General features: G+C 48.2%; 1 protein-coding gene across 1 annotated transcript in view; it reads right to left on the bottom strand.

The window, feature by feature from the left end:
* BSG (basigin (Ok blood group)) overlaps positions 1-12,497 on the bottom strand; it is a 37,139-nt gene extending 24,642 nt beyond the window's left edge. The window contains exon 1 of the mRNA XM_082206873.1: positions 12,336-12,497. Within this exon, the coding sequence (XP_082062999.1) occupies positions 12,336-12,408 (73 nt within the window). The 5' untranslated portion in view covers positions 12,409-12,497. The remainder of the gene's footprint in view (positions 1-12,335) is intronic.
* Between the last annotated feature and the right edge of the window lie 204 nt (positions 12,498-12,701).

The following is a 12,701-nucleotide window of genomic DNA, read 5'->3' as shown; positions in this document are numbered from 1 at the left end:
ACCGAAGGTTTAAATCTGCACACCTCTGGCTTAACGTACCATGGGCTTGCCCTATGTGACCTCAACCAAAGAATCTAAGGTTAAACTCTTCCCAGTACATCATATGCAAGAAAACTGAGTCATCACATCCAAGAGAACTTTAACTGGCTTTAGTCACGGGAACAACTGGTGGTTTGCGTCACATCCTGTACAGTCAGGTCTGGCTATGTTGCCTGGTTTGCTACCCGGAAAAACCCATGTGAGGGGCGAGGAACCTGTGGCCCTTGAGACACCGCTTGACTCCAAGCCCCATCACCCCCAGCCACAATGGTCAGGAACAATGAGAGTTCGGCAAGATCCGGTTGGTCCCTGGCTCCCCACCCCATGTCCTGCCCTGCAAGCTTCCCAGAGATGTAGGTAGAAGCTCCTTCAGACAACAGGAAGGTGGAAGTTCAGGTCTGAGGAGGAGAAATTGGTCCTCCAGGCCTTTCCTTGTTTATTTGTTGAATCTGTCTGCAACCTATGGAATTCTTTCTTACCTGCCTGAATGGAGGATAGAGATGTATGTCTATCCCTGTATCTCTCAGGCTTTCCCCCCACCCAACTTGGATGGGGAGACAAATGTGGCCACCAGCCTGGAAATCCCGCCCCCCCCCCGCCTTACACAGCGCTTACAAAACGCAGCGGTAAACAAATTAGCGGGAAATTATACACACAAGAATCCACACATTTTTAAAAAATGTCCCTCAATCTGGCCTCCAAACTGGAACAAGCAAATGAAGCGCTGCCGGCAACCCTGCAGGGCTGAACTCAGTTCATTAGGCTCTGAGTCTTGTTCACTCATCAAAACACCTTTAAAAAAAGAAAAGGGGGAAAAAGGCACTAACTGCTGGCTGAGGCACTTGGGAAGGAGTTTGTGCCAATAGCCAAGGAACTGCCATGCTCTGGGGGCAGAAGAGGAGAGAGATGGTCATGACAGGATTTTTTCTGTTCCTTGCATAATACGATAACTCAGGAAGTTGTTTGTGGTGGTAAATTCAGGGCAGGAACAATAAGAACCTACTTTACACAATACACAGTTTATGGCTTTTTCTGGTTTTGGCTCTGTGCTTTTCAGAGAAGTGACTGAAAAGTGTATATATTTTTTTAAATAAAGTGGGGTAGAAATTAAGGAAACAAATAGATGACTTGGGGCAGCACATACTTCCTTAGTCAAAGGTATATATTCAAGAAAGTTTATGGGAGGGGCCCTTTGTGAAGTACATTGGGCTGTGCATTAGTCATGCTCTGAGTAGACCCACTGAAATTTAGAGGACAAGGCTTGAAATTAATGGATATACGCCACCCATGCACTTTATTTTCAATGAGTCGATTCTGAGCAGAATTCTGCTAGATCCACCCCATTACAAACAATTCCAGCTAGGTTTTAAGCCTTAACTGGTGTTCCGCTTTCAAAACCGAAGAGACTTTGGTCACAGTAAAATCAAAGCACTATGTCACTCCAGGTTTACGAAGCTTATTTAAATTTATGGAGTTGGCTTTATTCTTATAAACCACACCGGCAACAGCTCTGCGGCTGAAGGGCAGCGGAGAAATGTGTTTGATAAATAAAAGCAGTTAAAAGGTTAGAAGGGCCAGCCCTCTTGCAAAGGTCGGGCTGGCTAGACAACCCAGCTGGTGTCTACTCCCAGTAAACCCCAGAATTCACATGGGAGGTGGGTTCTAAAATAGCGCACGCTGCTCTGGGCTACACAACATATTAAAAACAAGGTACGGCAAAATGGATCGCTAGCCAACAAGGAAAGGTGCAGAGAGATTAGGCATGTGGGCTGGTTAGCTGATGATGGACAGACTAGCACATCCCAATAAGGACTAGCTTGCTTTGCCTTATGCAATTGGAACAAGTCACTTTTCCAGTGAGAAGGAGGGTAAGAGGGAGAATGACGGCCAGTCTCAACCACAATGAGTCTCACTCTGGGACCTTCTGTATGCAAAGTAGGAGTTCTACTGCTGATCTGCCACACTTTTGAGCTATGACCCTTTTCAACCTTAGTGGGAGCATTCACAGGCACCCTATCCTACGGGAGCTGAACCACACAATTTTCCTCACCAATAAAAAATGTGGCATCCTGCTCCTATACAGGATTTACTGCTTGTCGGAGCAAGCTTGTTTGACTGTGGAGGTGCACAGCTCGCAGGCCAACATTAACTGGAATAGGGAAAACTTGCCAGGCTCTCAGGGAAGTAAGTCCTCGATGAGGATGGAGGAAACAGGCCGGATCAAGAGAGGGGCAGAACGATGTCCCAAGAGAGAGGATACTGCCTAGCCTCCTGTCCCGCTCAGCTGTTTATGCCCAGCTCTTATATACCCTGCCCCAAGGAAAAACACATGATCTGCTCATTCGCTTCAAAGTAAAGTCACCTTCAACTAAAAACAGACACTCCCCACTCTGAGCTGAGGGGAGGAGCTGGAGAACCGCAGGGGATCTCTGGCACAAATGTAGCCATCCAGCCACTGGCTATGGCCAAGTGCCAGGTCCTTTCACAGATATAAAGCATGGGTTTTGACCCCTTTTCCCGGACCACCCCCCCCCCCAGTTACAGCTACTAGGCTTCTTTGGACAAAGCAGAGCACATCCTAAGCCTCCATGAAATTTTCTGTGTGCCTGGGACTGGATGCTCATCTCATCTTTTAGGCTAGGGGTTGGGGAACTGTTTCCAGCATTAGGGGCCACATTCTCTTCTGGGCAATCTTTCAAGGGCCACATGTCAGTAGTGGGCAGTGCAAAAAGTGTGGAGCAGTGAGTGACAATTTTCTCATTTGGACCATAGGCTGGTTTCTACACACACACACACTTTCTTGCTTTCCCAATTCTGAAGAGCAAGAGCCAGTTTCAGAGTTCAAGGACACATTCCAGCCAGGCAAATGCAGTCAAGGAGTGTGGGAAACAGGGCTGGTGAAGTTTGCAACCTAGGGAGAGTTCTCAGGGCCAGACAAGATTGCTTGGAGGGCTGCATTTGGCCCCCAGGCTCCCCATCTCTAATTTTAGGCCATGAGGCACCCGGACTAAACTTCACTCTTTGGCACTCTTAGAACGGAGACAACATCAAAAACAGATTAAGTTAAAGAAACCTGGCAGGTGACTTTTTAACCTCATTTCTAAATACGCCCAACCTCATACAAAGAGATGGTTTGGGGAAGAATTCATTTTTTCAACAGGGCGGAGGCTTCATGTTGCAACTAACCCAAGGCTGCAAATATAAAATGGCAGCTCTCCAACAAATGTAAGCAGCAATTTTTTTAAAAGCTGTTGTTTTGCCGCTCAAAACCTGCCCTCTGAACCAGCTGTCTGCCCTACAAGGAGACCATGCTAAGACAGCATGAAGATTCAGGGGCAAAAGGTACAGATCTGTCCAGATATGGGGATAATTGTGAAACAAGTGAAAAACTTGCACTTTCTGCAAGCAGTGCACGATGGTACTTCTAAGTACAAACTCTCTGAAAGGGACCTGAGAGATCGTGAGTGGACAAATCCGAGGCATAGTATCCCATAGCTGCACTTTGAAAGTGCCTAGATAGCAAGCAGTAGGACAGCTGGGCCAGCTCAGATAAGCTCTTACCCAGATAAAACCCACACAAACCTACCCCAAGAGATGCATTTAAGAAACTAACCATAAACATCAACTCCCCCCTCCCTCCGATATGCCCACACAATTAAACTCTGGAAGTCACTCCCACAAGTAGTGACGGTTACCAACTTGAAAAAGAGGATTACACAGATTCATGCAGTATAAGGCTATTAACAGCTACCGGCCACAATGGCTACATTCTCCCCTCCACTGTCTGACGAAAGCCAGTTGCAGGAAATTGCAAGTGGGAAAAGCACTACTGCACTCAGGTCTGGTTTGCAGGCTTGCCAAGGTTGGCCACTGTGAGGGCAGGATTCTGGAACGGGTGTGCTTTGGCCTGATCCAGCAACCAGGCTCTTCTGATGTTCTTAGATGTATCTGGCCGATACCTCTGCAAAGCAAATCTAGACAGGAGAAGAGAGGGCACTCCCTTGTTTCCCAGGCTGCTTTCACCTCCCACGGAGAATTCCTTGAGCTTCAAAGGGTGTTTCTAAGTTAAGATAGGACACAACAGGCTCTCAAACGTATCTAATAACAAAAACTCTCTTGCGTACTTCACAGCTTAAAGCAGGATAAGGAACCCCAGAAGTTGTTGTGACTCCCAGCTCCCATTATTCCTGACTGGTTGGGGTGGCAGGAGTGGGCTCTCACCAACTTGGACAGCTTTCAAAAAGGATTAGACAAATCCACGGAGGAGAAGGCTACAGTATCTGTCATGTTCTTCCACCATCAAAGGCAGTAAGTGCCTCTGAATACCAGTTACTGGGGATCAGGCTAGCCATCCCTGGGTAAGGGTCTGCTTCCAGATGCATTCGATGGTACTGGGGTGGATGAAACGATATAGCCCAACAGTTGCGGCATCTCTGAAGCATTTACAACAGCTTGTAAGCAAGCAAAGAGTACCGGGAATTACACAGATGAAGAGAGCCGCTAAAGGGTTTGGTGTTTCACAAGACGGTTGCTCTCAGCCTCCCATTTTGTAGCTCAAGCCTGCTAGAGGTTTCCCCCCCCCACTAAAAGCCGGAAGGGTAACTATAAAGCTGCACCACATGATCGCTCTCAGAGCAGCTAAGCTAATGATCTGCTCAAAGATTGGTCTGATCAAACAATAATCTGTGGGCTTTTACAAAAAGGTCAGCAACTACAGCAAGAGTTATCCCACTAAATGATTATAGTCTCAATGTTTTTCAGCCGCCTTCACCAAACTGGTGCCCCCAAGATGTCTTAGCCTGCAACGTTGGCTGAGGCTGATTTGGAAGGCACCAGGGTTTGGTGAAGGCTCCTGTAGAATAAGATAGCAGTGCAATTCAAGGAACCCGCTTGTCTGGGCCTTGAATGTGGGTAGACAAAATCATGCCTGGCTGAGGGGGGAAATCCAACTTCAACTGCCCATTTGCAAAATGGGCAGAACAATTACCTCCCTTACAGAGTTGTTGCATGAATTATGTCCAAGTGCTCTTTAACTAAGCAGGGCTGCGGTTTCCACTGCTCTGAAAAATAAGCAAGGAATCCAGTCACCTATGCCCTAAGTTTGCAAGGTCTTCTGCAACCTCACCCCACTAAGACCATACATTTGGGCCTATTTCATGCTGTGGGTTGTGTGAGTGCACACCTTGTCTGGAATCCTGCTCCCCATAGAAACCTCTGGGGAGCCTGTTCTCATGGCAAAAAAAGGAAGACTGCCTCCAAATCCAGAGAATTGCTATAGCCACTATGGCAAATAGCAACTCATACAACCATGAATATGTCAAACACTTTTCAGAAGCTACTGAAACCAGAGGTCACCATCCATCCCATCACCCCTAATGTACAGTGTTCTAAGCCCTTCCAAGCCTATGGAACAGGGCAGCAAAGATATTTAAATCCACACAAATGGCTGATCTGTTTACCACCCTTGTTGTTGAAAGATGACTAGGTGAACTCCAGAGCCCAGAATGTCTTCACGGGCTTAGAAATGCCAGCCAGACTCACAGGGATATTCTGGGAAACTACTTGCAACAAAAGCAGCATTACTAAGGGGGCCAGGAGAAGGAGACGTAACAAGGCCGGCTTGCCAGTGCGAGGCAGGTTCTAAGCCTATCACGGGAAAGGTCTTTAAGCGGAGAGCTAATTAAATACCAGGCTACATTTGCAAACACTTAATCTTGAGGAGCTTCATTGGGTATTAATGCTAAGCTTCAATAGGCCCTAATAAAAATTAACAAGCAACGGAATTAAGACCATACAAACAAAACCCTGTGGGGTGGTGGTCTGAATGCCAGCTGATGAACCCAAATCTGTTTTTTTAAAAAAAAGAAGTTTCAAGGATGGTACAGCCTGAGGACAGGATGGAGACACAGATCTAGACCACCACCATTTCCCCACTCCTGCAGAGCCTTGAAGTACAATGCCTTCTGTCCCCACCTGCTGCTTTCAGGCCAAAAGAATCAACAACATTGCAGGAGGCTGCGGCGTATTTGGACTGCAGGAGCCCCCGCCCCACACCGCCAACTGTTTCAAAGGAAGCTGAAAACAAATAAAGATGCCATGAAATACGAGAACACGTTTTGTTCATGGGAAAAAACAAATGGCAGTTTCTAATTCAAAACCATGCCAGCTTAGATTGGATGTAGCAGCATTAGGTCAAAGTCAGGAGCAGGGAACGTCAGGCCAGGGGCTGATCATGGCCCTCCAGACCTGTCTTCCTGGCCCTTGGAACTCTCCTAGGTCACACACACCCCATGGCTCTGCTTTGCAGCTGGCTGGATCCTTGAACTCTCATGCCTTTCACCTGCCCAGATGGAAGACAGAGGTGTGTGTGTAGAAACTAACCTAACCTTAACCCACTTCTGCCTCTGGTCCTGCCTGCTGCTGTGTTAACCACAAAGGTTGTCCAGAAGGAAAAGTGGCCCTGGGCTGAAAAAGGTTTCTTGCTCCTGGACTAGGTGTTTAGATGAAATGGTGGATGCATTTACAGTTCCAGAGAGAAAAAACAGATGCAAACATTCTTTCACTCGAACATGTGGCCCTCCAGATATTCTTGAACTATACTCCCATAATTCCTGGTCACTGGCCATGTAGTCCAATGACTGAGCCAACCCTCCACTCGAAGATAAAACAATTTTACATCTTGTTTTAAAGACTGAGGGTCAGTTTCCCCTTTACAACTGGTCAAGATGATGAAAACCTCCCTGTCTAGCACGTACGCTGTTAGCAATTTGTTTTATTTTACTATTTGGAAATAAGAAGAGGGGGAAATACTGAACAAGCTGGGAGGAGGAAGAAAGAGGAACAGGCTCAACTGCGCGTTTGCATTAAAAATAGAAAACCTTAATTATAGAGCTTTAAAAGGGGTGTTTCCATCAATGAACAATCTCACAGCCCCAGAAAAGAAGGGCAGGGGTGAGAAACCAGTTAATCTGCAAAGCAGCAAAGAGTTTCACTAAAGAAAATGATACTGTTCTCAAACCTTCCTCCAGATTTGTATTTTGGGAGGGTGGGGAAACAAAAAAATAATTGTCGATGAACAAAGGGCATGATCCTGGGAATGTTCCTTTTCTCAATCTCAGTAGGATTAAGACACCCACACATAGCTATGCTTGGGCATAACTCGACCCAACCTCAGAACTGATAAGGGTTTTAAAGTCAATGTACCATACAGTCTCTTTCCTACCCTGCCCCAGCTTTTTCATCCCCCTCACAGCTGAAGCACAATAAAACCACAATAAAATCCAATCTCCATCTTCAGGGCAATGAGGAGCAGTAGGCCAAGGATCCCATTTGCCATCTCCATCCTCCTTAATATGGGAACCATTTCCTCTCACCCCTCCTTGTGAAGAGAAACTCAGTCGTCCCACAACCCAGCAGGCATGTCCTGGTAACCCCCCACTGTAGAAAGGACACTGAATACATGCTTGGCAGGGGGTTGGACTCGATGGCCCTTGTGGTCTTTTCCAACTCTATGATTCTACATGCAAGCTATTGAAAGAAAATGGGCCCTCACAAAACGAGTGCCTTACTCCCAGTGATGTGGGAGGAAGTATTTCATTCTAGCCATAAAGAATTCTCCTTTGTAATGGATTCCAACTGCAAATACAAAGGTGTTTCTTTTTAAACTTTGCTTACTGGATAGGAATCAAATGAACACAATGAATTAGATTGCTCTCTAGGGCCGGGGCTGCCATTGTGGCACCTGTGGGGCAGGCAGGCTTCCCTACCCCTTTTGCTTTAAAGATGGTGTATTTTTACACTGCTGCCCCCACCCTGGGACCTTCTGGTGAGCAGTAGTAATAATACGGCTAGCAGCCCCTGCTTTGGGGCACCAGAAAATTTCCCAATAAATTACTTGCTTCTACCTGTTCCCACGCTTACAAGCAGCGAAGTAGGATGGGCAGACCAAAAAGTCACCTTATATGGGCATCTTACTGCACTGCATGAAGACTGAGTTGGGGGAACATTTGGCAATTCCATACACACATACTCCTTCCAACAGAGAAGCCCACTCCCATCTCTCTTCTGCAAGGGGAAGGTCAGCCCCAATTAAGAAATGAATTGTATATTGTTCAGCCATTGCTCATTACAGGGATGATAATGGAAGCTCCTCCAAGGATGCCTGGTTCTTTTGCAGACGTCCCTGTGTTTTCCCCCTCTCTGGGCATAGGCTCCCAGAGTTAGCCATACTCAGGGCAGACCCACTGGAATTAATGGACCTACCTAACTTAGTGATACATAAGGAACAGGGAATAAGAGTAGAGGTCTGAGATGGCTTTTCCTGCTAACAACGGACTGATAGCTTTGGTTTTCTTTAAAAGATTTATCCTCTCCAAAGACACCTGTAACAAGGGTTTAGAATTATACACATTATATCCAATTGCAAATGCTGAAGCCAGTTCACAGCTTTACCATAACTGAGTCAGTGGAGAGAGAGATAAAAGATAGGCATCTGAACATTAATGGCATAGTTTAAAAACAAGATGTACATCCCTTCAGGCATACCTAGAATACAACTTTGTGCCACACTTATAGGGAACCTCAGGTGTCTCTTATCTGCTCGTTGGGATTCTCCACAGAACATGCCTCTAGGCCATCAATTGCCCTGCTCAATGCCTCCTTTTCATAGGAAGGAGCATTTCATCCCTGTTGCTTTTAGTAATAAACTGCAGTTTTTTATTACTGTAAAATCAATTCGAGCCTGCAGCATGAAAGGGCAGCCTTCCCCAACCTTGCATCTCTCAACAACTCTCATGAGCCCTGACCACTGGGCATGCTGGCAGAAGATGACTGGGGGTGGGGGAAAGAGCAGAGCATTTGTAGCAATCACCTAAGATTCGGACAGGCCAATCTAGACATGGGTTTCACCATTTCGGTGAGATCTAGGCCCAAGAAACACTGCCTGTGATGCAGCTGTTAAATTGCACTCTCAACAACTAGTGGCTTCCAGAAGGAGAGAACAAGCAAAGTTGAGATCCCACCCCAATAGGACCCAAGGGCACCCATTGCGGCAGCTAGACTGGTGAATGGGGGCGGCCGCCGAGACCACATAACACCGGTCTTGAAAGACCTACATTGGCTCCCAGTACGTTTCCGAGCACAATTCAAAGTGCTGGTGTTGACCTTTAAAGCCCTAAACGGCCTCGGCCCAGTATACCTGAAGGAGCGTCTCCACCCCCATCATTCTGCCCGGACGCTGAGGTCCAGCGCCGAGGGCCTTCTGGCGGTTCCCTCATTGCAAGAAGCAAAGCTACAGGGAACCAGGCAGAGGGCCTTCTCGGTGGTGGCGCCCGCCCTGTGGAACGCCCTCCCATTAGATGTCAAAGCGATAAATAACTACCTGACATTTAAAAGACATCTTAAGGCAGCCCTGTTCAGGGAAGTTTTTAATCTGTGATATTTTACTGTATTTTTTGGAAGCCGCCCAGAGTGGCTGGGGAAACCCAGCCAGATGGGCGGGGTACAAATAATAAATTATTATTATTATTATTATTATTATTATTATTATTATTATTTACTCTGTTTCTTTGCAATATAAAAGGCTACCCTCCACACATCATAGCAACATGCCGTCAACTCGTTAAGAATATTGGCTCGTTGCCAATGAATCCATCCTGCCTGTGCAAAGACACAGCGTAACATAACCCAGATGTAGATTGTAGACAGCTCAGGGCAGAGAGCTGAACTGCTTTCAGAGGTGAGACAGGTGGTGGGGATAACAGGACTTTTTCATAAAATTCATACTTTGTTCTGACCACTTTCTGCCTCTGGCCCTGCCTACCCCTGGCGTGTGGCCCTTGAAAGACTGCCCTGAAAGGAAGGCAGCCCTTGGGCTGAAACAGTTGCCCCCATTTACTTGAGACACAGGCAAAATGCTTTTTTTTTCAACTTCTGTAGATGTTTGCTGGTTTCCAGCATTAACGTTTTCTTCTCATTTCTCCCCGCTGCAAATTTCTGCGTGGTTGGCAGCAGAAAGACACAAAAGCGAGGATACAAACAAAAATGCGCAACAAACCAGAAACAAACCAGTTCCCCCAGCCAATAATAATAATAATAATGGGTGCCCCCCCAACCCACCCAGAGAGATAGAGACTGGGGGGAGGGGGAGAAAGAGGTCACGCTGGACGTTGGATGGAAAATAAGTGGTGTTGGTAAAAAGATTAATAAGAATATGTAAATATAGATAGATAATGAGGGAAAATGTATTTTTAATATAGGTTAAGATTTTGAGTAAAGTTAAGGATAGAGGGTAAGGATTTGCTGAACTAAATGTCTGAACTGGAATACAAAAAGGGGGGTGTGAGGAGGTCAAGAAACTAGAGAATGAAGTTTAGGATATGAAAATACTAATCTTCTTTCTGTTCTGCTTTTTGGTGTTTTTCACTTTTTTCTTCTATTTTGTTAATTGCTCTTTTTTAGTGTGTACTTTTATGTGTTTTGCTTTGTATTTTCCTATTTTTGTAGTTTTTTTGGGGGGGTATCTATTCTATGTTTCAATTTTTGAAGTTATAAATTGTTCAATAAATATTATTTTTTTAAAAAAGAAAGAGGCCACGCACCTGACTCCCAAATTGAAAGGGGGGGGCTGCCCAAGCTTTCCTCAAAAGCGTAATCCCCACCAGCTGAATCGAATGGGAAAAGCGCCAAGGGGGCTACTCTGAGGAGGGCTGGATTCGGATTAGAGCTTCACACAGACACGTGGGTGTGTTTCTCACGTGCCCCCATCGGGTTTGCACCCCCTTCCCCTCATAGAGGCCCTAAGCGTTACTCGAGAGTAAGACCCCGTGGCCGTCGAGAGTGACTCTACTCTGAGGAGGGCTAGATTCGAATTAGAGCTTCACACACACACACACACACACACACACGTGTGTGTGTTTCCCACGTGCCCCCATCGGGTTTGCACCCCCTCCCCCTCATAAAGGCCTAAGCGTTACTCGAGAGTAAGACCCTGTCGCCGTCGAGAGTGACTCTACCCTGAGGAGGGCCGGATTCGGATTACCGATTACACGTGTGTTTGTGTGTGTTTCCCACGTGACCCCAATCGGGTTTGCACCCCCTTCCCCCTATAGAGGCCTAAGCGTTACTCGAGAGTAAGGCCCCGTCGAGAGTGACTCTACCCTGAGGAGGGCTAGATTCGGATTAGAGCTTCACACACACACACACACACACACGTGTATGTGGTTCTCACATGACCCCCATCGGGTTTGCATCCCCTTCCCCCTCATAGAGGCCTAAGCGTTACTCGAGAGTAAGACCCCGTCGCCGTCGAGTGTGACTCTACTCTGAGGAGGGCCGGATTCGGATTACCGATTACACGTGTGTTTGTGTGTGTTTCCCACGTGACCCCAATCGGGTTTGCACCCTCTTCCCCCTATAGAGGCCTAAGCGTTACTCGAGAGTAAGGCCCCGTCGCCGTCGAGTGACTCTACTCTGAGGAGGGCTGGATTCGGATTACCGCTTCACACACACACACACACACACACACACACACACACACGTGTATGTGTTTCTCACGTGACCCCCATCGGGTTTGCACCACCCTTCCCCTCATAAAGGCCTAAGCGTTACTCGAGAGTAAGACCCCGTCGCCGTCGAGTGACTCTACTCTGAGGAGGGCTGGATTCGGATTAGAGCTTCACACAGACACGTGGGTGTGTTTCTCACGTGCCCCCATCGGGTTTGCACCCCCTCCCCCTCATAGAGGCCTAAGCGTTACTCGAGAGTAAGACCCTGTCGCCGTCGAGAGTGACTCTACCCTGAGGAGGGCCGGATTCGGATTACCGATTACACGTGTGTTTGTGTGTGTTTCCCACGTGACCCCAATCGGGTTTGCACCCCCTTCCCCCTATAGAGGCCTAAGCGTTACTCGAGAGTAAGGCCCCGTCGAGAGTGACTCTACCCTGAGGAGGGCTTGATTCGGATTAGAGCTTCACGCACACACACACGTGTATGCGTTTCTCACGTGACCCCGTCGGGTTTGCACCCCCTCCCCCTCATAGAGCCCTAAGCATTACTCGAGAGTAAGCCCCCGTCGCCGTCGAGAGCGACTCTACTCTGAGGAGGGCTGGACTCGGATTACCGCTTCACACACAGACACGTGTACGCGTTTCTCACGTGACACCACCGGGTTTGCACCCCCTCCCCCTCATAGAGGCCCTAAGCGTTACTCGAGAGTAAGACCCCTCTGAAGAGAGACCCTTCCCCCGCTCCCCTCAGGCGACGCTCGACGCCTTTCCCCCTCACAAAGGCCCCCTCACCTGCCCCGAAGGCGCCCCCGGCGGCACACAGCAGCGCGCCCGACACCAGCACCGCGGCAACCCAGGCGCCCATGGCCGCTTCTCCTCTCTTGGCGGCGCCGCTGCTTCCCGCCCCGCTTTATGCCCTCGGTCTCCTCCTGAGGGGAGCGAGAGGCCGGCGGGAGTGGGCGGGAGGGAGCGCCGGCCGCAGCCAACCACAGCAAGCGCGCGGGGTCTGCGAGGCCGCCGATTGGGCGGAGGGAAGCAGGGAGGCCCAATGAGAGCCGCCGGGGTGGAGCCGAGAGCGGCGGTTGGAAGGCTCGAGGGGGGGGGAGGTCGTCGTCGGTTGGCGTTGAAGGACGTGCGCGGCCAGCCAATGAGCGGGAA

This window comes from Podarcis vaucheri (genome assembly GCF_965113315.1).
Source record: "Podarcis vaucheri genome assembly, chromosome: 18".
Lineage (NCBI taxonomy): Eukaryota > Metazoa > Chordata > Lepidosauria > Squamata > Lacertidae > Podarcis > Podarcis vaucheri.
Note: the sequence above shows the minus strand (reverse complement) of the source record. Positions and strands in the feature narration are given on the sequence as shown.